Below are 27,073 nucleotides of genomic sequence, written 5' to 3'. Positions count from 1 at the left end.
GGTTCTGCAGGGTAAGCTGCTTTTAATGCAGACTTTGATTGATGTCTGACAACAACAACAAAGGAATGTTTGAAACTACTTGAAAACGGTGGTGAATTATAGAGAGATTACCGGCTGGTGTTGGAGCGCCGTGCCCTGGAAGTCCCGCTCAGAAGTCTGACCAGTCAAAACGCAACTCGGGGCAAAACAAAGATAACTTGTTGGGCGAACCTTCAAGACGGGACATGTTTGTTCAATTGATGGTGAAATGACTGAAAATAATTATAGTATTCTACATGATAAAGGGGTGACGCTGGTGCAAAATTCCTATTATGTCCTTCAAAAGACAAAACGGTACCTCTGTTGGTTTTTGGATCTTTCCCTCTGCTGTTCCATTGTCTTAAGTTTCAACGTGGCCATATGGCTTTAAAGGTGCAGCATGTAAAGTCGTAGTAGTAGAACTTTTGTGCATTAGGTGGCAGTGGTGAGTCACGCTTGCAGCCAGATTGATGGAAATGGCAATAATTAGCAAACGCTTCAACCTCTGTACGCATTTGTCTTTCATTCTTCAATATCCTCATGTTGACGTTGCTAAAAGTATTTGTTGCTCTTATCTGTCCAGTGTTTTAGTTGCATTAGCAGACATAATAGACCAAAGGAAAACTCGCCGTTGGTGAATATGTTGTCTCTCCCTGATGTGTAACTACAGCTGAAGCCGGAAAAATGCTTTTGTCACATCACAACTATTATCATAACCTTCATCCTCAAGTACATGCCTCCATCCCGTCTTTGGCCACAGTGGAAATATATTACTGTTTTTATGGGGACTATTTCTTTGATATTAAGTCGTTCCAGTGAGAACTGCAGCCCCACAATGGTGCAGTAAATAAAGATAACTTTATGTGGTATTTTGCCAGGTTGCCGCTACTAGAATTGTAAAAACCGGATTATTTACGACGGCGTTTTATTCACCGTTTTGTCCTTTTCGCACTATTTGTCTTCCAGATCCTTGTGAACTCCGTCTCCCAGCCGGCTCTGCTGTATGAGAACGTGGTGGTGAGCGAGGGGAGCCCCATCCTGAGGGACCTGCTCTTCAGCCCGGATCATCAATACTTATACGCCCTCACCGATAAACAGGTAGGCGGTGCCCGTCCACAATGCTGCTGCATGGAATATGAAGGCAAGTGTGTGCAAAACGCCCACATTGGCCAACATATTTGGTATGTATGACTTACTAGTACCAAAAGAACCGTCTTTGTTCTCGGTGCCATAGATTCCACAAGATGCCCCAGAGGTTTTGGTCCACATAGTCCTCCCAACGTTGCGCATTGGCAGAGTTGATTGGCTGCACATCCGTCACCTGAAGCTTTCACACGTCTTCTAGATGTATTTGTGCACGTGCAAGTGAGGCTGGAGGATAAGAATCGAGTTGAGATGCACCAGGAAAGGTTGATGAGGAAAGATGTATTCAAAAAAAATACACTGGCGGTGGGGGTGGGGGGTAAGCAATCAGGCTAATTGCATACATGGAGTACCGCAGTTGCAGCTTAAGCAGTATTCCATACACATAGTCATAACTGCTCATGAATATTAAAACATGCCATATCGGATGAAGCCCCATACCGCTCCTCCACCAGGGATACCGCATATCAACAGCCTCTGCATTTTTCTTCAACGTGAACAAACTCTAGTTTGGTCAACAAAGTAAATTTACAGAATATCAATGATGCATTTCCCACGGCGACCTGGTCAGTAGAGCGCTGTACGTAGGTGTAGTTATCTCCAAGAGCCTTCGTTTAGCAGAGCCGGATTGGTTTTCCTCTCTCCCTCTTCTGCTTCCCTTTACCTGCCACAGCTCTCTTATCTCATAACGCTTAATGACCTCGATGTGATAACCTTCAACAAGACTTTCCCCCAGTACGTAGACAATAACCGCATGTAAGTGCTGTGTAATTTACCAGCGATTAGATTTAATTGACTTCCACGTGTCTGAATGAGCGCAGAGAGGAAGTGGGGAGTCAGTGATACACATGGACCCCGTTGTTGTTGATGTGGGGGGGATAAAGAATTTCCATCATGGATAGAAACTAGTGTTTGCTGAAATGTACACTGCCTATTTATTAAACGATATGCAAGTGTACAGTGTGTCTGCACTCATTAAAACACATAATCATGCAGTCAGGAAAACTAAAAAAGACTTTAAAATGAATAGAACATTAGGTGGTTAATTTCTCTGTGAAAATTTTTAAGTAAAACTAGTCAACATTTGCTGAATTTTGACTGTTTTCTTTGCATTTTCTCGCTTTTAAAAACTCCTCAGAATGTGTTATGGACACTAAATAGCTTAATCACAGTCTTCAACGGCTATATTATTAACGTATGATACGCTTAGTTCTTCGCAGTACTCTGGATGTTAACGTTTGGCCTCCCACCTGTATTCAGCCTTGTTGGAGCCCCAAATGTAACAACGACCAGAAATATAACAAGGACCCGAATTGTTATCAAATGAAAGGTAGTAAAACCTGAAATTTAATAACTGGTCAATATATATATATATATATATATATATATATATATATATATATATATATATATAACACGATGCTGAGCCCAGAACTTTAAAACTTTTTGATATTACCTTATGAGGCAGGTAAAATATGTTTCCCCAAATAGTGTAATATAATATTTTATTACATCATAAAGTGAGTGAGTTCTAAAAGTTTGGACTATTTGTTCCTACATGATTTATATCTATATACAGTTTATGGTATTTATGTGTGATTGCTTTTGCCAAAGTCATATATAGTCTTCTGCTCTCTACAAAATCAATTTCTCCAATCATCAGAATACAATAATGTTGAAGCATTAAGCATATTAGGATCACTTTGAAATTCTTGTTAAATCTAGTTGCAGTATCGGCAAGTTATTACATTTCCGGTTTTATTACATTTTATTTGAGAACAATTCGGGTCGTTGTTACTTTTTGGGTCGTAGTTATATATCGGGCTCTAGCAAGGCTTAAAGTACTAATGTTGAGTTATATGGGAGGAGACCTGTTGGGGTTATTGTTTCCCAATAGGACCCCGTTCTTGAATTTCTGCCACCGTCAGAATATTATTGTGATGTTGTACAATCGGCCTTCCATGAACCCTTCTGACTTTTCTACACAAGACCAAGACAAGTTACCATTACCATGCAGCACATATGTCTTTGCAGATGATTTGTGGACAGATTTATGACATTCCAGCTATTTATTCGTTCCTCATGGTGTCGACGGGAGATGAGCCTTTGTATCTTGGTTTTGTTGAGTATTATTAAATATATGGGGATAGTGTGTGTCTGTTTCTGTATTGTGCAAAGTGCTTTGTAAGACCCACGTGAGCGATGATACCAATTAGAATAATAGTACAAGCGTTATGCCAACAACGATGTCTTGGTGTTGAGCAGCACTGTCCTCAGAGCGGTAAAGAAAGCTCCCGCTGTGAACCGTCGCAAGATTTCTTCTTTTATCTCCTGTCATCTGCATTAAAGATGACTGCTATCGCGACCGGGAAGTCCTCCTCAATTATTCAAGCCGGTGTTTTATTTTTCATGAGCGCTGATATGTCCACTACATGTTGGTGCATGTCAGTGCAGTGACAGCAGGGAGGCGCGCTGCCAAAAGGGAAGCCTCGCAGGAGCCGCGGCGCTCCCGACTTTTGACATGATCCGAGGTGATGCTGCCACATTTTTCAAACATAGCCTGCGAAGTAGTGCGGACACACTCTCCTTCAGCTGCATAGTAAACAGGAATTCCCTTTCATAAGCTCCGTAGGCTCGGAATCATCAGAGTAAGCCCAAAGTGGCAATGGACATATCGGCAACTTTATAATGACGTTTAACTCAGGAGTCAGCTGTGTGGTTAGCATAGCTTAGGGTGAATAGCTAAAGTACAGGAAAGTTTTGAGCTGGAACTATTTTTTTTGTTAGTTTTATTTTTACTTTGTACAGAGTTTCCACTAGAGATTTCCCCGACAATCAACATTTTACTTTGGAATCAGCTGGTGAATATTCTCAGTTAACATGAATTGCACAAGTACAAGCGAATCTGACGCCGCAAAAGTACTGCTTTTAGCTTCAGACGTCTTAGTTGCTCCAAAAATAGACTAGTGAGTATATTTGCAATAGCAATGTGAGTATCGGATCGGCAAAGTATCGGTATCGGCCGACACTCAATTCTGAAAAATCGGATCGATATCGGGGCCCAAAGAGTGTGATCGAGACATCCCTGATGAATACACACACATATATACATACATGGATACATGTAGGGTGAACAGGACAAATTAGAGGGAAAATTAAAATGAACTAAAAAAAAACACATACAAAACAGAAATAAACAATAACAAAGAAAAGCAATTGGACGAAAAAAAAGATATAATATATACATAGATATAATAATACATCTATTCATAGAAAAGAGTACATACACACAAAGATTTTTCTTTAATTTTGTATGCTAGAATATGAAAAATAAACACAAGTTCACAGAACAAATTATTGCTTTATCTCATTAAAACATGGTGCAAAGTGCAGAAAATTGGTTTAAATGTTCACCGATTTCCTTCAGAGACTGTTGCATCTTATGTAACTTCTTCTAATGTAATTGCTTGATGCAAAGTGCCTGAAGTTAAAAGATTGAAATGAACAAAACAGGTTTATAAAAAAAGACGGAGTTTCGTTTGAGTCTGTTTTATATGATGGACTCTGCAGAGCGAATAGAATGAGGCTGAAAGGTCTATCGATTTATATCGTATTCAGGTTGTGCATCAGGTTTTTCACGAACAGTAACTAAACTAAATTAAGTAACTACTTTCTCAGGGAAGTAATCATTAATCAGTAACTAATTACTATTTACTATCCTCTTTCCCCATTATTATTATTGCATCAATTACAACCTTGTTCATTAGAGGCAGCCACATAGCTTCCATGTGTGTCTGAAGTATCCTGTGGAAAACGTGCCAAAGTAACTTATCAGCGCCAGAAGTCGTATCTCCGGGTTCTCACACTCCAGTTAATGTAGAAACTTTAAGGTTTCTGTCGGAGTGCAGGTGTCTACAAACTCCTGCACTTTTCTTTTCTTCTCAGGACATAAAAAGTGCTGTCAGAACTGTTTTTTTTTTATATTTTTTTAAGAATAATGAAAAAGGTATTTTGGAAAATACAAAGTGAGATTGGACTCATTTTGGTAAATTATACGGTAGCTGAGTCTACACGAGCTCATTTCCTCCTGAAAGGAGTGATGCAGTCAACTTTTTCTTTTTTTTTTTTTTTTGTTCCAAATTGCATTTTTTTTTCTCCCCTCCATCTATGTCATTTTGTTTCCGCAAAAATTCCAAATCACAGAAGTTGACAAGGAAGACGAGATGAAATGGCCGTCTCCTCGCAGGCGGGATAATGGTCTTTCACTTCCAGAGCTTCAACGTTGACCAAATTCACAGTCCAGTCAGAGAATGAAGCAGGAGAGCACAAGGGCTATGAGGTGGGAAAAAATAATTGGTTTGCAGGGTATGCTGTGTTCCTTTCTCTCAATCTGTCTATTTTATATTGGTAATATTCTTTTGGGGTAACTACTTTCCCAAGCACAGAATAAAATAAAGAGCTCCCTTCATTGCTAAAAGTGAACTTGTAAAACCAGAAAGTGTGTCCTAGTCAGAGGGTGTCTGGACTCTAAGATGACTTACGGTGATTTCAGGTCTCCGGACAAACCAGGGGTGAAAAACCGTTTGAGATTTAAAAAAAGAAAAAAAAAAAAAGAAATTGTCACTTTGTCTTGTGAGGGTCACATGATGTGTGTGGTCGCACACGAGCAGAAGAACTAATGACCACGGCGATGGTGTGCATGTGCAATAGCACCGCCTCCGCCGTCCACTCGGGACTGAGCCTGAGTCGTCGTCTTCTTCTTCTTCTTCTTCTTCTTCTTCTTCTTCTTCATCCGTGAAGTTGCACTACAGCCATCTGCTGGTTCCAGCTCGTCCATATCATTCCCACGGCTCCCAAAAAAAAAAAAAAAAAAGCTTGAGTGTTCACAAAGTTGTGTGTTTTCACTTGAAATCGTTGCCATGTAATCAGGACCATAGATTCACCCTCATGCATGTTTTTGGACTGTACCAAGTCCAACCAAAAACATCTGGTCATGCACAGCCACATAAACTAGTTTTAGTACATGTCTTGACTTCCTCCTGCCTGTGGCAGTACAAACTGGCAGTATTTAAAAAATACAGAAGATGTTCCTAAAGTTTTGTGTGAGATGTTCAAATCAACAGAATGTTCTCTTTTGTTTCTCATTTTTAATTCCTCAATTATGTACAGAACACAGTGTACACATAAAAAAATATTTGGTCATTGAAGCTTTTTCCATCATTACAAAGAAAGACAAGCGGAAACATTTTTGTTTAAATGTATTTATTATTTTAATCATCAACCAGCAGGTTGATGCTCAGACCTTTTTGAGGATCGGATTCTGGAATAAGACTAAACAGGTAAATGTCATAATACCAACACTGGGACATCAAAAATACAGAGAAATAGGCCAAGCTAAGCCACTGTACCAAATGATGCTGTAAAATTAACGTTTTCTTAGAGCTGATGTTTGTTTGTTGCTATGTTACGGTAAACACTTATTTGCCTTCACCCATTAATCAGCAAGAGGTTAAATATGATGTTTCTTCTGACATTTTTCATACTGACCTTGATTACGATAATGGCCACTGAAAAGATTTTGACGGAGACGTACAATTACAGGATGCCGTCTTGGCTTCGTCGGGGATGCTCCCTGTGTGTTTTATAATTGATTTTCCGGGTCTAATTGGCTGATTTCAAACACCAAGATCATATTCAAGGCCTTTTATTCTTACTACTTTGAGAAACTTTGGAGATTGTAGGTTGATAACTAAAGTGGGCAGAATTCTCGCTGGCAGAGCCTCGAGGCTGTCGAGTGACCTGCCTCAGGAAATTAGACTGTCTGCGCCAGTGCCCTCTTTTAGGAGACTTTTTTAAAACTTACTTTTATTGGAAAGCATGGCCTGATTTCATGTGATGTGCCTTGTTATCTTACCAGTTTTAATTTCTTGTTAATTGTTCTACCTTCGCCCAGCGACAGCGACAGGCTGCAGGCACTGAGGCCTATTTTAACGGTCTGAAGCGCACAGTCTAACGCCCACGGCCTCACTGCATTTGGCCGCATTCAAGTCCAATTTAGCTATTTTAATACCCCGTAATGTGTGCTTAAAGTCTGGCTCATACTTTAGAGGGGTTATAATTTTTTCCTTTATCAGCTAAAGGCAGATTTTAGTTGGAATCGTCCAAAAAAGCGGTTAGTGGCCACAATGTTCCGTAAGGGGACTACAGCGCTATTCCACTGTTCTGGATAGACCCAGACGTCAACTGTTAGTGCTTGATGAAGGGTGACTTAATGTTACTCTTCTATTACTTTATCATTTATTTTGGCGAACATTGGGTGAATACTGGGCATGAACAACTTTTTTTTTTCACCCCACCCTTGCTTGATTTTAAAATCTACCATTCTTGTGGAGACCCATCCTGCACTCCTTCCCATCGGGCTCCTCTCATCATGTCATGTGAAGGCTGTCATATCCACACTCTCTTTGATGATCACTTTCAGAAGTGAGGAGCACCCTCGTCCTGTTTGTCCTCCTCCTCCTCCTCCTCCGTCTCATCCCTCCGTTTCTGTCTCCTTGTTGAATAATAGAAATGCCAAGTGATGAGAGCTCAAACATCAAAAAGCCCATTTCCCAGCTTGACAGAGCAATTTACCTTTTCCCATATTCACCCGCGCATAATTAAAAGTGGTGGCTTGGACTGCGGCATTATGGGCCGCGTGTCTCTATTGCGGCGGTGACCAGAATATGAGCATACACGCAGGCGGCGAATGCTGAAACATAAAACTGATTCGCCAGGAGAGGAGGGGCTTTTGATCAGCTGGAGATGGATTTATACACATTTTTATTAGTGTCTTCGCTACACACACACACACACACACACACACACACACACACACACACACACACACACACACACACACACACACACACACACACACACACTGTCTCACTCTGTTCTTTCTCGCCCCGCGTGTCTTTGTCTGCCTCCATCTTTCGCTCTGTCTCCGTCTGCTCCACGATATCGTGTCATTCCTGCGCCCATAAAAAAAAAAAAAAAAAAAAAACCAACAACGGCGCTAAATCAATTTCCCCATCACTGTTGTTTCCTCATTACGTGTTAAAAATTGTCCCGATCGAATGAAAACAGCGCGGCAAGAGAGATTTGTCATCCTGTCACCACCTCTCTGTCGTTGACGTCACCAAGACAGAAATATTTCTTTTATCCCGCATGTCCCAACGGGTGACATCACCTAATTGCTTCAAAGTAAGTGTCTAAGTGGATTACAGCACATAATCTATTGATTTCTACTGTACCTTTGTACCAAATGGCTTACTTATCATATAAATACGGGCCTTGCTTCCAACATACAGCGACAAGGTGAGTTTTTTATTCTCTTATCCCAGGGATAACAAGCAATTATTTTTGCTTCAAAGCGCGCTAATCGAGCCCGGGGACTTGATTTGATGTGTAATTTGCTTCATGCACTCGTGTACGAGCTGCTCGGGCTCAGGTGTCTCCGACCAGATCCGAAGTGGAGGAGCAAGGTCAAGCCTCTCCTCTTGTAAAACAGCTTCGTAAGGTGACCCGCTGGCAGCTTCTGGCCTCGTCTCCCCTCTTCTTCCTCCTCCTCTTCCTCCGCGAGGCCTGCTCAGACGGGGGCATAATGGTCTGATGATGTACCTTCATGTATCGATCGAGCCACTGCACAGAAATGTGGAGAGCCGCACTGTACGGCGCAGTGGAGAAACTCTACCCCTGGCACCACATCAGAGAGGGGTTCATATTCAATTCACTCAGCAATTCTGGCCTTTTGGAGGTCAGGGAGAAAAAGACCGCTGTACACCCCACCCTCCCCCCAACAACCTTTTTCGGCGCACTTTCCTTTGGTGTTTGTCCAAGTTGCCAAAAAGATGTTACTGAAGACAGGGACGCTGGGGAATAATGAGGAGGGATCCCAAATTCTTCCAGAAGAGCCCTTGGCCCGCTTCAGCTAATTGGGGAGTTAAGTATTAGAACAGCATTTGTTTTGCATGGGCACATTATTGACGGGGGGGGGGGGGGGTATATTGCTTGAAGGCGCTTTTATTTGTAACTAGGTGGATACTGTTGCTGGAGTGTAAGCCAGCACGATGCCACAGGCCTTTGGGGCGGCGGGGATGTGAAGCTCAAGCTGGATACTTGACATTTTCTGACCTTTAATCCATCCGATGGCATCAGTAAACACTTTTTATGGCTTGTTTTTGCTACTTGAATGGCCCCGAAGCAGACACAAATAGCTGCTCTGCAGCTTTTTTAAAAAAAAAAAAAAAACATTTTAAACTCTGCTTCTCAAGTTGACAGCAGTCGAGGACGTGCGGCGAGAAGCATTGATAGTACTTGCTCCCGAGCTCATTAGCAGTCTCTGAGGACTCCATTGGATGGGTTGTGTTGTTTTGTAGTTTCAGTTTTATATTTGGTCTCAGAGGTGGACGTGAGTGTTGCTCCAGCAAAGGGTTGAGACTATACATATCGACATATTAGCCAATAAACTGACATGTATGTGTTGAACAGTGATGAAATCCAAGTACTCTTTTTCTTGTTGTTACTTTACTAATGTAGCACTCTCTGACACTACAATAATTTCAATTCAGGATTCGTTAACAGAGCATTAATAATTCTTCCATGACTGACACCAAAGAGGAATCGTTGCTATTAACTACGACTTGTAGAGACTCATGATAATATACAAACATTTCTTGCCGGTACAATATCACTTTTTTTTTTTCCACACAAGCTGTCATTGTTGGGTTTTCATAACAAATGTAGGCAAAGTGTAAAACTTTTTATCATTGAAGAGGAGGCCTTCTCGAATTTACCTTGAAATTTACCATAACTTTGAAATGAAGCTAAAATATGACCAAAATACCAATTCTCATGAGCAAGCAATAATAGAAGCCGTGACAATGAAATCAGTGTATATAGTTTTCCAGGTCTGATTTAGATGATATTGTCTTATTATGCTCTTTAAGGGTAAAAAGTCTTGGGGGGGCCCCCCCCTGCCACCATGAGGAGACCTTGGACATCAGGTTTAGAATGGCTGATACACCTGTCTCAGCTTTTCTCGAAGTTTCAAAAAGTTCCTTCTTCAGAACCGTTTTTAAAAAATGCACTTGTTTCTGCATTAGAAGGTCTTCTTAAAGAGTAAAGGAGAAAAGCTACTATGAGAACAGACACTGCCCCAAAAGCTGCATAATGTATACCTCCTGAATCGGAAGAATCCAAAATATACGATATCATTGCTGCAAAATTGATGATTAATCCAGCAAAACTTGATCACATGATCCTCTTGTGATTCCATCAGTGAATTGAAAACGGCGTCCATTGAACTTTAATTACGAAGCAATTCTTTAGAATTGAATATGTCACCATTATACTTTTGATTGACGTGGCACCGACTGAATCCTCGTCCTCTCCTCACTTCCACACAAACACACCTCGGAACGCGCACACCCCGGCTGTCCGTCCATCACGGCGAAGAGATGAGTGATCGTCTGATCAGAATGTGATTTGTGAGACGGTCAAAGAGACAGACAGCAGCCGAGAGAGGCAGAGATGTCTTAATTTGGTTGGGAGGAAACAGCGTGACTTGGATTTGAAAGAAGGAAATGGGCCAGAAGTTGATAGACTGGAGTTGGAGTGACTGATGTGAACTGAGTGGAGAATCCTGGGAGAATCAAAGGAAGTATCCACTTGCTTCTGGAATGTTTTTTGTCTAATTTCATCCGAACATCTAAGAAACTGGAAAACAGCCTCCAGGAACCCTGTCCTATATTCAACTAACACTGAAGATTCAGTATTTGTAAATTGACACCAGCCTCATATCTTCATGTTATTACTGCTGGTCGCAAGGAAACTGTGTTTTTTACTGTACTGGGCGGCTTATAGACCATCTTCATGTTTTCGTTTCAGAAAAGTTTCGCCATTTCATGGCATTGTTTAGAAAATGATGGGGAATGACACAGAAAAGGACGTAGTTTTCATGTTGGGCCACTAGTGGGTGCTGTTATTTGTGTTTGTCATAACACCACACACATGCTATGGCGGTGGAGTGAATGTGCAGTAGCAGCGTTTCCACCGTCCACAAAGTTCCGTTTCCACAGACATGGAATCGAAGCGTTTTCGAAAATATAGAGCTGTTCTCAAAAAGTCGCGTTTTGAGAGGCTCTGAGCACTGTCGTCGTGTCAACAGGTCTGGATATAAAACCAGGTAGATCATGTGACCTGTAGAATAGACAGGTCCTCCTTTGTTCTTACTTCTTTCTTTCTTCATAAATCTGACTTATTGCTTGATTCTAATTCTTTGACGTTTCACTTCTGTGTTGCATATTTCAATAATTTATTTTCGGTTTATGACAACAAACATTCAAACCAATTTCCCAGAGGAGACGATAAAGCTATGAAACTATATTTGAGTTTTGAATGTAAACTTTGGCCATTGCAAGAATACAGATAAACATATCGGCAGGCCAGCGTTATGTGTCAAACTTACATTCAGTTGGTGGCGGGGGTCGTCTCGCACTTTGAACGTTGCAGGTTTGATTCCCCATCTTGCCATGTCTACATGTCAAAGCGTCCTTGAGCTTTACGTTGAACCCCAAATTGCTCCCATGGGGATGGACTGAGGGCCTTGCATTGCAGCCACATCCGCCGGTTGGTGGAAGAGAGGCTCGAGAAGACGATCGAATATTTGCAGGTTTGAATCCCACAGCGGACAGGTCACCACCGTCGGTCACTGAGCAAGACCACCGACCCCCATCAGCTACCCGGAGCGACGTGATGTGACTACATCGTCGAAATAGAATGGGTTAACGTGGAACAAAATGAATCTCCATTGGGGGATTAATTAGCATGATTAGCCGAGTTTAATACACAAGAGAAGAGATTTGCACTCAGTCGGTGATGCAGGAGTCGCACCAAAGTGAAAAAGAGAAGTTTAAAAGGCCACGGGTTGTCAGTCGGGAGTTCTATTCACACCGTTAAGGTGTGCCGCGCACTCGCCACTGACCTGAAAGCACACAAAAGAACGCACTTACTTTATGTCTCCATTTTTCCAGGATAAAGACTGATAGCGCATCTCTCCACAAGGCCCCGTGTGCCTCCCCCGTCCGTCCGTCCGGTTCCTCCCAAGGCTGCATGTCTCAGCGGCCTTGTGTGATCTATTGCCTCATTTGCCGTCTTTGTTGGCGTGTCCAGACAAATTGACAACTGAAGAGGCAGATAGTCACAGGGAGAAAGAGAATTGGGGCAAACTGCTTGATAGAGGAAAAAGTTTTGTTACAATTTGATCTTACTTGTGTTGTGGTGATGTCGCCCCCCCCCCCCCCCCCCCCCCCCCCCCCCCCTTCACCTCAGTGGTTCCTCCCAGTGTGTATGTACCTCACCCCAAATTGCATATCGATGTGCATTTTGTTGCTGGTAACATGTGCGCTGAATTGTGCGGCAGTCTTGCAGAACAAGCCATCCATCAGCCCATTGTTCGATGATAGCACCTTATATTCTCCTCCGTATTATACAGATGGGACAATTACAGCTCAGCCTATAGCGCTGGCTAAGGCGGGACCGCGAGCGGCGGATCCCATATGTGGAATGAAACATCAGTTGCAATTACAATTTGTGTGTCTTTCTCATCCATCCTCCAAACCTCTCTCGCATTCCTCATTCCCCGACCCATCTTCTCCTCCTTCCTCTCGTCTGCCACCGGGCAAATTAAGAGCCTTTCTATCATGGCCCAAATGAGGGAGGCTCATTTGTAGATGATATTTATTTGTTCTAAGCTCCCCACACACACACACTTCCACCCTCCCTCCTCATCTCCTCTGCTCTCTTTGGAAACCAGGAACAAAAATCATCCAGTCTTGTTTTGAGGCAACCGTGACAATTTAAATGGACTTTCCCTCCACTGTGATGTAATCCTTGCCATCTTTCTTCACCTCGTTTTTTGTTATTTCAACCTGAAACCTTCCCCAACATCCAGAGCGGGGTGTGTTTGCCCTTCTCGGGCAGCAAATAAGCCAGGAATGAAAATGCCATATTTGATATAAATAGGTGGTTCTCACTTACGTACCGCCTCTTCCCCCACACACATACACACAAACACATCTTAAACACACACACACACACACACACACACACACACACACACACACACACACACACACACACACACACACACACACACACACACACACACACACACACACACACACACACACACACACACACACTACCATCTTGGTAAGACAGAGTCCTCGGCCGAGCATCTTTCGTTTCCACATCCCATTATCTGATTTCTAAAACTCAATAATTGAACTGTTCCACTGGAATACATCATCTGGCTCACTATCACACAAAACCCAATTGAATAAACTTTCTTTTCCCGGCTATTGTGCTTGAGCGTACCAGCCCCCCCCCCCCCCCCTTCATTCTGTCAGATAGGCTGTATTACTAGTGCTGTATTTGTTCAGGCCCAAGTAATGACAGCAATTTGCTGCTATTTGGTGTCTTGCAAGAGGCTTGTGCCTGGTAATGGCTGTATTATAATAGTTATCAAGCACGGGTTACTATTACCCTGCTGTGAATCTGCTATAGGCTGTGTTGAGCAACTGTACATTCGAACGGCACAAATGGATGTGTATCACCGGGAGGGGTTATCATCAGCCGCTCTGGAGCTTTTGTTTATTTTTATTTCCTTTACCTTAAACGGGATTAATTGGAAACATCATAGTGTAAACAACAAATGTGACTTTACCGATATTCCTAAAAAAAACACTTTGGTACCTCAAATTCAGAAGAGCCAATGTGCACAAATCCGGCATTCAAGTAGGAGAACAAAAGGTTTTTAAAATGAAAACCGGTGACAGGCTGTCGCTGATTGTTGAGATTACAACCTCAAACATTTCTCCTGTGGGAATATACTCTTGAGCTGAATTAGCTTGATTTTTTAAAAATGGTTTTATTATTATCACGCCGGAAAAAACGCAACTTTTTGAAAACGCTGCTTCGTGTGCACCACAGTCGTAGTGAATACTTGTTCTGGACATCCACGAATAGATGGACAGTAACAACAATGTTTCCCTCCAGAGTGTCAGGACTCCCAGTATATATTCTCCTGGGACTTGGTCGCCAAACTAACAATCCAACTTGGCCGTCTGTCCATACGAATGTCCGTGTTCTCACCATTGTTAATGTTTGTAGCGTATTGTTCGCCGTGTGCATGTGTGTGTGTGTGGTTTCTTTACAAAAACAAACGACAGCAGCCACTAGTGGATGTACATGGAATTGGCATTGCTTTCCATGAAAATGGACATTGTTTTCAAAATGTTTTCCAAAGTTTATTTTCTGAAGCGGAAATGCAAAAACAGTTGACTTGAAATGTGTATACATGACCTAAAACACACATCGCTCCCGCTAACCCAGTGTCGGAGCTGGAGATTGCTGGTCTTTGCCCTTATAAAAACAACAAAAAAAACCACAATTCATTTAAAAAGAAAGTGAAAAAAATGACTTTCTCTTGGAAAAAACTGAGAAACCGGTGGTCTCCAGTTGCCTCAGTTGGTTACTCTGTTTGTATTGTTGTGCAGCGTTGGTGTCACATCACCAAACGGAGTGAGTCATGCTGTGAAGCCACTGATATATTGGGTTCAGTGACAGAAGCAGTGCCTTCTCTCTGGCTTTCCTCTCTTACCGCAGTTTGAGTGCAAAGGCTTGTTTGGATGCGGGCTCTTTTGCTTTTACCAGCCACACAGAGAGAGAGAGCGAGAGAGAGAGGGAGAGGGAGAGGGAGAGGGAGAGGGAGGCATTTCTGCAAGTGGGTGTCAGATGCAGCCTCATGCAGTGAGATTCATGGGTTCCGAGGAGGGGCGCGTGCTGTGGAGGATGCTGTAAATGATGAAACCCGTGAAAATTAGCAGAAACGTGTGATGTTCAGCAGAAACCTGGTGCACCGGTTGCATAAAAGAAGGGCTTTTTTTTTTTTTTTTTCAACTAGACACCGACATTAAAATGAGAGTAAGTCTTTGTGGCTTGTTAATGATGCAGCGGTGGCATGAAAAAGATTTTTTTTTTTTTTTTAATATATATATATATGATTTAATGTTTGAAGTGTTGTCCAGGAAAAAAAAAAAAAAAAGAAAGTGGTGCAGAGATGGCTGAGTTTCCTCTTTGAAGGTTTCCACACTGCTGTGCTTGCAGCTGCCATTAGAATTCACCCTCACCACCTCCCAGCTCACCTGGCGTGCCTCCTGCCTCTGCAGCGTTATTGATGTCGAACTTCACCCCGCCGAGGCAGCTGGAGGCGTGCGCCAGGTCATGCAATCACGCTCGCCTCGTGTGGTCAGCGATGTATTTAGAAATGTAACAGCCGCCCCCGAAAACTCCACTCAAGCTCCCAATTTCGGTTCCAAATACAAAGTTCCTCGCTGGTTGTTGTGTCTGTGTGCGATGTGTTTGCCCGAGGCGGGGTTTCTGCCCGCCGGTACGGGAGAACGCAAACACAGCGTCGAGCTGGAAAGGGTCAGACGCTGAAACGCGGGAGGTTTGGAACTTGTAAGAACACTGGTTGAACCAGATTACTCACAATTATGATTAAAGTATTTCAAAACACACCGGGCAGGAATGGCTTGCCCAAAGCTAAAGTAACTCGTGCTTCCTGATGATCTCGCAAACAGACAACAGATGTCCAAGTCAGTGATGCGGAGAGCAACATAAAACATCCCTGCTTTGCCTACGTCTGTGGACGCAGTTGCGTCTCTGTAAGCCGATGTGCAAAGACTTCTTTGATCGCACACACACTTAGGAACCAGGTAAACGTGGGCAGTGTTGTTTGATATTCAGGTTTTGTTTTTATTTTAATTGTTTTACCAAAGAGATTGTTAAAAGTCTCTTCTTATTGTGCAGACAAACAGATGGCAGCCAGCTGAGATCTAGAGAACACAAAATAAGTAATCCTTGATGTTTATCTTAATGGTGTTAAGAACAATGGCTTATCCTTTTTCCGGGGGAATCTTCAGTCATGACGAAAATATGGTCTTCTTTTGCTAAGAAGAGGGTTCAGGCATAAACCTGTTGACTGTATGAGACATTTGGTCAAAAGTTCATTTTGCTCACTTACTGTTTTGGAGAGGAACGTCCATAAAAAAAAAAAATAAAAATGAGAGCAAGGGGGTTTACTCTGTTTCAGTCAGATACCTCATGGACTCGCCTCATCTTTTATTTACTCCTCTCATCCTTCTCTGCCATCAAACTCCATAACTTCTGTTTGTCCCGACGCAAGATAACGTTTTTTTCCCCCCAGTGTTGGACTGAAGTCACGACAGTTTGAAATAACAAGGCTTTGCTTGCAGTCACCTAATGTCCCGTTTACATTTTCAAGTGGAAATGGGAAACTTCCGCTGGCCGTCCGTTTACATGACAATGGTGCTCCGATTCACTTAAACACAACTTTTTGAAAAATAAGGTGGACTTTTTGGAAAACTCTCTAACTCCATCACAGTGGAAACACTGCTACTGCACACCACAGCCATAGTAAATAGTTATTCTGCACATGCGTGAGTAGATGGACAAACCGAACAATGTTTTCCTCCAGAGTGTCACGACTCCCAGTACATATTCTCCTGGGACTTGGCGGTTTTATCGTTGACAGTCGCCTGGAATAGTAATCAAACTCTGTTGTCTGTCCACACAAATGTTTGTTTCCTTCGCCAATGTGCATTGCTGTCTATGTGCATGTGTGTGTGCTTTCACTACAAAAACATACAGCACCCACTACTGGCCAAACATGAAAGCTACATCTTTTTTTTTATCATTTCCACCATGTCCGTGTAAATGGACCTCATTTCCCCAATGTGTAAATATGGAACTTTCTGAATCAAAAATGCAGAGTTGATGCGTTTAATCATGGAATGTTGATGTGCAGACAGGGCCTAGGAGAGACAGTACTCCATTTATCCTGCCTCAGGGTAACGTATTGGCAGTTGTGGCTAAGCTGTAACATCTTGAAGCAGTGAGCTCGTCCCAGTATTCCAGTCCCCAGACTGGTGATTTAGCCTTGTCTTGTTCATGTGCTAAAGAGCTCTCAGGAAAAAAACATGGAAACCCCAATGTGTTCCTCGCATGGCAGCTGTCAACATTATTAGTGTGTAGAATCTATGTAAATGTGCAAATTCTTTAGGTAGTGTCTCCATCATGCAGAGGTCAGAATGTGGGAGACTCCACTTGGTACTGCCAAGAATCCAGACTTTTGAATAATGATAAAATGCCAAAGGGAAAATGACAGGAATAAAACAGAAGGGCTCTTAAAGGAGCTTTACAGTCACCAATACTTACACACATTTGCATCGGAAGTTAGTGTGCTTGAGCAATAAAACATCTAAAAAAAACTAAAAATGACCTCCAGATGAAACGGACTTGCTAAAATGTACAATGTGAGGCCCTGATGTCATCGAAGGCTGATTAGCACTACTCATGAAGAATATTAATCTGCTCAGCCTGAGAAGATTAGCACCTCTAATCTAAAGAAGGTAAGCTGATCTGGATGTGTAAATCTGTGAGGAGCTTTCAGATCTTTCAGTTTCAAATGAGCCTCAACTCTCTGACATGAGACGCAAAAGAAAAAAGGAATAAGAAAAAAATCACCAAATCGCTCCCGAGCGTCAGTGTTCTCTGATGTGCTTCAGAACTGAAGGTATTGCACTTTATATTGCAGAGATAAGTTTGTTGGAAAGTACGTGTTTACATAGTTGCAAAGCCATACTTTGCCCCTCGGGGTAGCCTTGTAAACAGCAGTATGTGGTTGTAAGCAGCACCCTCCGAGCTGTTTATCTCTGATAGTCACGGTGGGCCTCCTCCTTTTAATCTCATGTTCTGGACACAGGACACCTTGGGTCGAGCCTGTTTATAGCAGGCCTATATGGTTTATATAGAGGATATAAGCTGTTTGAAGGGTTTCGCGGACGGGGTTTATGTGCAACGCTGACCAGGTGTGTTTATTTCCTCGCAGGTCAACCGTGTACCCGTGGAAAGCTGTGAGCAGTACACTTCATGTGGAGCCTGTCTGGGATCAGGAGATCCTCACTGTGGCTGGTGTGTTCTGCACAACGTGTAAGTTCATGTGCTTGTTTGACAAATCCGTCATCTTTGAAGGTTTTGATTATTTTTTTTGTCTTATGCTCATTAATGCTTCACTTTCTTGGAAAAACCACATTTAATAGATTTGTCTTGGCACCACCATAGTATACAGTATTTTACCACCATGCAAAGTTCATTTATATTAATTCACATGCCTTCCATTTAAATGACTACAAACAGTTTAACTCAGATGTCCTTCTTGCACCAATAATTCATAAATGTTTTACCATCAATGTGATTGTTTGATTATTGAACCAAGATGTCTCATAGCTCTTTGTTAAGCCACAGTCAGCATTATGTATCCACGAGATATTGGGGTTTCAGTAAGCAAACAGACGTTGTTTTCAAAACCGTGACGTGTAAATGTAAAACCTTTCTGAAACGGGGCCTAACATTTGTAGACAAGATTTGTGACATAATGAGCCAGTGCTCTTTCTCTTGACCGAACTTGATGGACTGAAGTTCTAACAAGGAGACTTTAACCCAAGATGCAAACATGAGAAAGACATTAAGGGATGAGTTCTCTTAAATATCACCAGGAAATTCAACCACCACATTCAGACCTACCTGTTTCTTTTCAAAGGATGTAAATGGTGCTCTGCAAGTTGTCCTTCTTCTGTTCAGGAGCCACTTTACTTGTACTAATCCAGCTAAAATTACGTGGGTTAAGAAATTGCCCATTCTGGGTTGATTACATAGTTAACTTTCTTAGAGGAGGTTATTCTTTCAGGAAGTCCAAAAAAAAAAAAAAAAGACTATGGAGAGTCTGATGAGAGATTTAATTCTCCTTCACAAAAGTATGCAGCACTCTGACTTCAGCCCTTAATTCAACCAATAAAATCAAATGTGTGAAAGTGTGAAGATGGTGAAGAGCTGACACGCAGGTATCATCAGGGTAATGGCGAGAAGTGTTTTAGTTGTAAAGGGCAACGTCTTGTTAAGATGATTGGAAATTTGCCGTCAGCTGGTAGCCAAGCAAGCAGCTGATGAATGAGCCACTGATTTTGAAGCCTGAATGAGCAGCTTGTACCAATCAGCTAATGCAAGTGCAGCTTAACTTTTTCGCTCTGTTCTTACCCTTTCTTCTACATGGAATCTGCAGTTTCTTTCACCGTTATCTTTTTATGATGAATCATACGTACAAATACCTTTCCTCTGAAAAAGTCGTCAGTTCGATGTGCTTCTCAAGCAGTCTGTGTCGAGTTCAAATAGTCCGGATGTAGTTTAAACCGTCCATTTGTTTTAAAGTCGAGTCGGAGGCCTTGGTTTTGTCGAAGGAATTTACCCAAGCCCGAGCCGTCTGCCGATTGGTCGAGACGATCGTCAACCCTCCCTATCTTGTTCCACTACGTGTTTTGTTAACTTTTAAATGTCGGTGCGCTACACAGCACCCTGATCTTCCGTTCATGACTCCGTCTACATTTTAATCGTACTCTCTGCAGTGGGACCAGGCAACAGATTTGAGTCTAGGTACACTTTGTTGTGCTGCACTGTGCCGTGCTGTACCGCGCAGTGGAAACAAGGATAAATAGATTCTTTGCCTCTTTAGCTTCCTGGATTTGCTCAATAACTGTCTTACTCTCATTTTGTGGCGTCCGCTATAATACAAGCCTGGCTTATGTCCAACTGTGTGAACAAATACGATTTTCAGTCCAACATTGAAGGTCATAGTTATACCCTGTGACTTACCTCTGCTACCTAGTACAATGTACTTTCCTGAATGTAACGCTTGACGGTTTTCAACGTGCAATTTTTGATCGGCTTCTCTAGATGTTCGCGGAAGGATCACTGTGAGCGAGCCGAGGAGCCCCAGCGCTTCACCACCAGAGTGGAACAATGCGTCCGACTGTCCGTCCAGCCCGGCACCGTCTCCGTCACCATGTCAGAAGTACAGGTACTGTGCCATCCCGTTTGCTCAGTGGTTGTTTTTTTTAACGCGTGTGTAATGGGGAGAGGCGGCGTGAAGACGGATGCAGAAGAAAAGCGAAGTTGATGGATGCAAAATGAGCTGAAATAAGCCTTGTTTTTGTGTCATCGCCGGCAATCACTTTGAGCGTGAGCCAAGAATCAAGTCTCGATCTGCCGTTTTCTGCTGTGGGACTTCACTAATGAACTCTATTGATTTACATTTCTGTGTTGTACTCCATCTTGCTGCTTTGCTTCCTTCTTCATAGCTGGTGCTTCAGGCACAGAACGTGCCCAGCCTGTCTGCCGGAGTGAACTGCTCCTTCGAGGACTTCGTAGAAACGGAGGGACGCATATACAGCGGAAGGATATTCTGCTTGTCTCCATCAACGAAAGAGATCGCCCCAATCACACGAGACCAGGGTAAGCACCGGAAAGATATGGACTCAAGTTGGTTAATTTAGACTTCAAACACATGCAGAACTGTCCCAGAAAAGAACGATAAATAAATCATTTCAATTAAATAGTTCAATTAAAAAGACTTCATGAATTAATTATATGAATGAATTGTGTCAGAAAAATGAACCAATGGCTTTTGGAAAAAACCTCATCAAACACGATTAATTAAGATTTGACAATGTTAATTATTAATATGCTTGTTGGGTGTTTTTTTTTTTTTTTTGATTACCTCAGGATATTATTGCTGTAACATGTCGATTTTATATAAATTTATTTAATCGCGTCACTTTCAGAACCAAATAATTGCCCGTCAACAGCTAAAATCTAAACAAAGTCGTCCACCGTTACTGTAAATTTCACCAAGCTACGGCCTCATTTACGCCACGTTTCAAGTGAAAACAAATTGTTTTTTGCATTTTGCTTTCAGAAAAGTTTCACGTGTACATGGCAACATTTGACAACGATTTCCTTTTACAAAGAAATGGCAGAGATGCTGAAAACAATGTAGTAAGCATGCCAGGCCACGGGTTGGTGCTGTTGTTTCTTTTTTGTGATGAAACCACACAAACATGCGCGCAGAGAACAATATACTATAAATATTAACTATGGCGAATACATAGGCATACGTATGGAGAGAAGACCAAGTTGGATTGACATTACGTGTAACTATGAAACTACCAAGTCCCAGGATAATACGTACTGGGAGTCTTGACACTCTGGAAGTCGCACTTGTTGTTATTGTTCGTCTGCTGAGCATGTGCAGAAGCAGCATTTTACAAAAGTTTCGTTTTACCCTGTTTCATAGAGAGAGTCAGAGTGTTGTCAAAAGGAAAAAAAAAATTGCTTTGCAGTCCGAGCTAGCCAGCTAATTAGCTGTTTCAAAATAGAACAAAGGTACGTGGCGTCTTGGTGTTGCGCTAGCTAACAGGCTACAGCTCTGCATAGATCAATAATTGGTATTTGACATCTCACCGGATAATTTATCGACCAAAGCCTAAACACTAATGCAAAGCATTGCTTTGAACAAACTAGCATGAAGCAACTGCTTTCGTTATAGAGATACACATCTGAGTGGTTAGCATGGAGCTATAATGAGAGGAAATAACCAGGTGTTTAACTCAGTTCACCATTAAATTATAACAAACATGAACAGTTTGTGACAGTTTTAGGTCCCACATTTTTCAACCACCTCATTGCGGACGTTGTAATTACAGCAGAATGGAACAGTTAAACAGAGAATCTTTATTTATTTGCAAATTATTCTGGGATTAAGTCTGTCGGTTATTACCTAAACGCAGTTTTACAATGATTGGTAACGTTTCGCATTTTGATGTTCCAGTAATGTCACAGTATATTATTCCAACTGCAAGTTTGAGATGCTTTTGTTAATCTCACCTGATGTTTAGATGGTGCTGTTTGTGAGAAATATATATATATATATAAAAAAAAAAAAGTTTTGTGACATTTAAAACTTTCGGGGAGGCGACTCCATTTCTCAAAGCGACCAATTTCGAGCAGTTACTTTTGACGGCGCGCAAACATAAATTGCTTCCGTCAGACTGTTCATTCAGCTGTGTGAAGCATGCAGACATTTTGCTCTTTAAATGCGCACATTTCTTTGCCATTATCAAAATTAGAGGCTGTGGAGTTACAAACCCGTTTGTGGAAAGTCCCCGCTCTACTGCACTTTGCAACTGCTCTTCAAATTCTATCGATCCTGCTTGGGGCTCGATCTTCCGCTTCGCAGAAACGTGGTGAATCCCAAATGCCAGATAGCCCAGACGATGACAACGAGCACCTTAAAATGAGGCGGCTAACATTTCAGAGTGGGATATAAGGCACAGTCTTTGGGGTGATGGGTCATAAATGGATTCGGGAAGTATAGGAACACTGGAGGAAAATCACTTGTACATCACTTTGTATGTTTTGTCTCTCCTTATAGGTGACCAACGCGTAATAAAGCTTTATCTGAGGTCGAAGGAGACGGGGAAGAAGTTTGCCAGCGTGGACTTTGTCTTCTACAACTGCAGCGTGCACCAGTCGTAAGTTGCTGTTCAACAGAATGAAAACATGTGCTTTTAATTTCCCATGTTAAGCAGCCAGAATGCTTTTTTTTTTTTTTACACCGATATCACACTCACAGCGAGATGCACACTGGTGAAAAGCAATTACAAATGAAAGGGCGACCGTGGTTTTTGAGTAAACGCAGAAGTGCTAAAACGTTGGCCCGCAAATAAACTGGCATAATGGGGAATGGAGAGAACGGCGTGTGACCTCGGCTAATTCAGTATTCAATGTATTCAAGCTTTTTACAAATCAATTAGTTAATTAAATCTCGCGCAATGAGGAGACTACCAGTGAGTGAAATAATAAATCGATTCCTGACCAAGCAAGACCCAGAAGGGCGGCCAAGCTTGGAAGGTCCAAAACACATACTTGGAAATTAATTATGGCTAATTTGGGGGAAAGCAATACCGATTGACTTTTCAGCAGTGGTTTGATACCAGTTTGTAGGTTTCCATTTAATGTGTCTCTCGGCTTGATTAATTCTATTATTTGAATGAGGAAGGAAAGAATAAGACGAATACACAGCCTTCATAGAGAAAACACTAATTTGTTGGGGAACGATCTGTTTAAATCGCTCGGTTGATGAAAAACGTGATTGTTGTTACAGTTGAATGGGTAATGGTTTAACTAATGTGTAACGTGATACACTTTCACAATGCCCGAATCAAAGGATATAGTGAATGCTGACTGATGAAAAAAGTCTGTTATGGAGCTAATTAATTTACTTTTATGAGTCAGCCAAAGCTAAAATCTAAGTTGTTGTTTTGTTTTTTTTTACCTAATAGCACTTTTCCACTTAATGTTAGCTTCAGCACCAGCTCTGTATATATATTTCCTTAATTTATCCATTTTATGACTGAGAAGTCTGGATACACCACATCTTTGGCTTAATGGCGTCCGGATTTTAAAGTAATGTGCAAAGACTGAGCTCCTGACACTTTTTCTACAATAAATTGAACTCTCTAAATCTGGCCGTTCTTCCACATAACTGTGTGTTTTGATGGTACTGAGAGACTCGTGCTCCAAATGTTTGACATGCAAGGGAATCTTGTCTATGATTGGCGATTACACAAGTCTTGGGGGATTTCTTCATCAGTAGTATAATGCTGCAAAACTGTGCTTCTCTTGTTTCTGGTAGTTCTGGGCTTTATAGTTTTTCATACTGCAAGTGGTGTCTGAGTTATGCTTATGCTATATGTGTATGTTGAAGTAGGGCTGAGCGATTTGGCCTAAAAAAATCCCATCTTCAATTCTATTTTTGATTTGTTTTTCTTTTTCTAATTACTGCAGACATCAGATATATTTTCAAAAGTGTAACTTTCTTGCTTTGATTGTCCCCCGAGTTAAAATGCATATAAACAATCCCAAAATGATAAAAAAGTAAATGAGGCGCTCTCTTTCATCAAATTCAAGCTTTATCCCAGGTTTAAGCAAAAGTGCAACAGCAACGACGGAAACCCACAAAGAAAGATGGAACGGGATGCAAAGAAATCCCCTAAAACTGTGGGGAGAAAAAAACTTGCACTTGCAAAACAAAAATCTTATTTTAGCTCCAAATTCAATAAATCGATTAAATATATTTTTTTTCCCAGCCCTATGTTAAAGTGTGTCAACATACAAGATGGGAATGTGAGGGTAACTTATTTGTTTTCAGCGCCTCTCTACCTTGTTGTAGGCTCAGGAGGACTTATAATAAACCATTACATAACCATCCAGTGACCCAAATCATTGGAAAATCAGTTAAAACAGTCTAGGAATCTCAAAAAAGAAACTCTGGATGCTTTGAAAATATTTTTTTTTTTGCATTTCTTTTTTCAGGTAATTTTTGGAGTTTGTTTTTTGTTCCCAAGACACGATATGAATCCAACATCTCTCTCCTGCATTTAAAATCCTATTATTTGAAAGCTTCCACCGACACATTCTTTCATTACTGTAATCAGTATTTTGACATCCTCTAGATTAATTTGACATTCGGGCTCCAGTAGGTGTTATGGTTCAGTTTGTCAGACTCTGCAGGTCGGTTAGAGGTAATTTATCCATTGGCCGTTTATAAACCCCTCTCTTCTAAGTTGGGGCAGCGAAGGTTCAGTTGGTAAAGCAGGTCGTCTCACAGTTGGAAGGTCGCAGGTTCGATCTCCCATTTGTCCACACCGACGATGAACAAGACACTAAACCCCACAATTACATCTTGCATGGCAGCTGAATCCATTGGTGTATGTATATATACCATATATTGGTGAATGTAACTTTTCAATAGACAATTGTGAAATTCTGTGCATGTTTGTTTCAGTGGTCTTTTAGTGTGTGTTATGGTTCTTTCCTGTGTTGTGGTCGTTCTCTCCCTCCTCAGAACCCCCATATTCCCTCCTTCTCTACTCCGTCCAGCCATCTCTTTCCTCTTATACTCTCATACTCTCCCATCCCTCTCTGGACATAACTCACCCACTGGACACATGGACTTTGTGTTTTCGTTTGTTCATTCATGACTTTTTCTGTATATGTGTTTGCCCATCATCCTTTGCTTGTAACGCTGCCATTTTGGCCAGCTTGTAAATAAGGCCATTTCATATCAGGCAACTGCATCAAAAGACATTAGAAAGCTCTTTGCGGGTCGTTAAATCACGGGAAAAATTGCTATATATGTGAACTCCATTTGCTGTTTAAGTTAGAGTCACCAGGCCAGATGGTCTCCAGTCACACTAGGGAGTCACAGAGAAACAAACTATCATAAGCCCAGGTTGCTTGGAGTCAAGTACGCCTTTGGAGCTTTGAAGAAGCCCGGTTCCCCAGAACACGGTGGCTGAGGAAGAACATGCAGACGACTTGAACACATAAAGGTCCCAGCCTCTATACCTGTAGATCAGGTTTAGGTTATTTATAACTTTTGATAATCAAAACCTACCCAGTTGTACTAATATCCATAATAACATGATCTCAATATTGATGTGATGATAATACCTAACATACATTTAGAGTTGGCTTATGATATTTAATCTAAACATTAAAAAGAAAACAACAATCTGATGAATGCTCTGTCTTTATCCTTTCCATTCCATTGAAGTAGATTTTTCATTTGAACTTACTTAAGGAGAGGAGTAGAAGATTAGAGCGAGCGGCAGAGCAGCAGTGAGATCGGCCCGATAATGAATGAAGAATGTGTTCCTAATTGTCCTGCCTTGTTAAATAAAGGTTAAATGAAAATAAATAAAATGTCACTCGCTTAAATGACTCTTGGCTGCTCCCCGTGAAGTCGCTGTCCCGGAGTTCCTCTCTTTCCTCATCCCTTTCCTACATCTCCCTTTAAAACATGTGCTTCGTGTGTGACTCGGTAAAATTAGAGAAAACAGATCAGTACTCTAGAAAGTGTACCCCCCCCCCCCCCCCCCCCCCCCCCCCCTCTCTCTCCAGGTATCACACCTTAAATTCCATCAAGGTTCCAGATTAGGTGCCAATTATTTGAAATTCTTCAGGAGTGGCAGCTGTAACATGATTTATTCAAACCCCTGACATTTAGGGTCTGCTGAGATGTGTGCGTGGTGTGATCAAGATCTAAAGAGCTCCCCACGGCCTTCAGAAGAAAGGTTTTGGGTGCCTTTGAGCCTGGCGAGGAATTCAAAAAAAGGTACCCCCAAATGAGTTGAAATAAATTATTCCTTTGAGAGAAGAATTATCTGCTAAGTCACATAGAGTTCACGTGTGCAGGACTGAGGAACGTCACTGCAAAGCTTTTGTATGAGCATAGAATCAAAGAGATTGCATACGTCTGCATTGGGGAAGAATGAAAATGACTTGATGCCTTGGAATGAAACATTTTCGCCGAACGTGTGATCAAATCAATGAATAATCGACGCTATCATTCTAATGCCAAATTCATTTTTTGTCGATAAGTTGTAAGTTCCCGTGTAAATGATAATGGTAAATGGACTTCATTTATAGCAGCCTAAAAAAGCGCTTTTCATCGTTAATCACATTGACTCATTCACATACACGTTCACACACCAACGGAGGAGGATTTACAAGGAGTAAATCCAAACTGCCATTGGGTAAAGGGTAGGGTATGAATGAGACAGATCACCAATTTGTCGCAGGAAAAATCCAGTGAGATTCATCGGAGTCACTAATTAACTTACTGAGCATGTACAGTGTTCGGATTATTGGAGGAAGTTAGGGTACCTCTACAAACTGAGCCACAGCTGCCAAACAAATGTCTTCCAATCTATAGGTTTTCAGTTAAATCCTCCGTCTGGCTTTGTGTTGAAGCGACTTTGAATGATGGAGGACTGAATAGATGTCCAGCACTCTGCGTGGCTGCTGTCACCATTGGTGTGAGTGTATG

General features: G+C 41.7%; 1 protein-coding gene across 1 annotated transcript; it reads left to right on the top strand.

The window, feature by feature from the left end:
• Nucleotides 1–399: 399 nt before the first annotated feature.
• LOC308113618 (plexin-A1-like) lies at nt 400–22,716 on the top strand (the record flags this gene model as incomplete). The annotated part of the gene is made up of 6 exons (XM_080470012.1): nt 400–420; nt 985–1,116; nt 18,179–18,279; nt 20,077–20,200; nt 20,481–20,634; nt 22,613–22,716. 6 exons carry the CDS (start codon nt 400–402, stop codon nt 22,714–22,716), a joined length of 636 nt encoding a protein of 211 aa, XP_080326138.1.
• Between the last annotated feature and the right edge of the window lie 4,357 nt (nt 22,717–27,073).

Source organism: Lipophrys pholis, assembly GCF_963383615.2.
Source record: "Lipophrys pholis genome assembly, chromosome: 8".
In the NCBI taxonomy this organism is placed as follows: Eukaryota; Metazoa; Chordata; class Actinopteri; order Blenniiformes; family Blenniidae; genus Lipophrys; species Lipophrys pholis.
The sequence above is the reverse complement of the archived record's forward strand: the minus strand, read 5'-3'. Positions and strand labels throughout refer to the sequence as shown.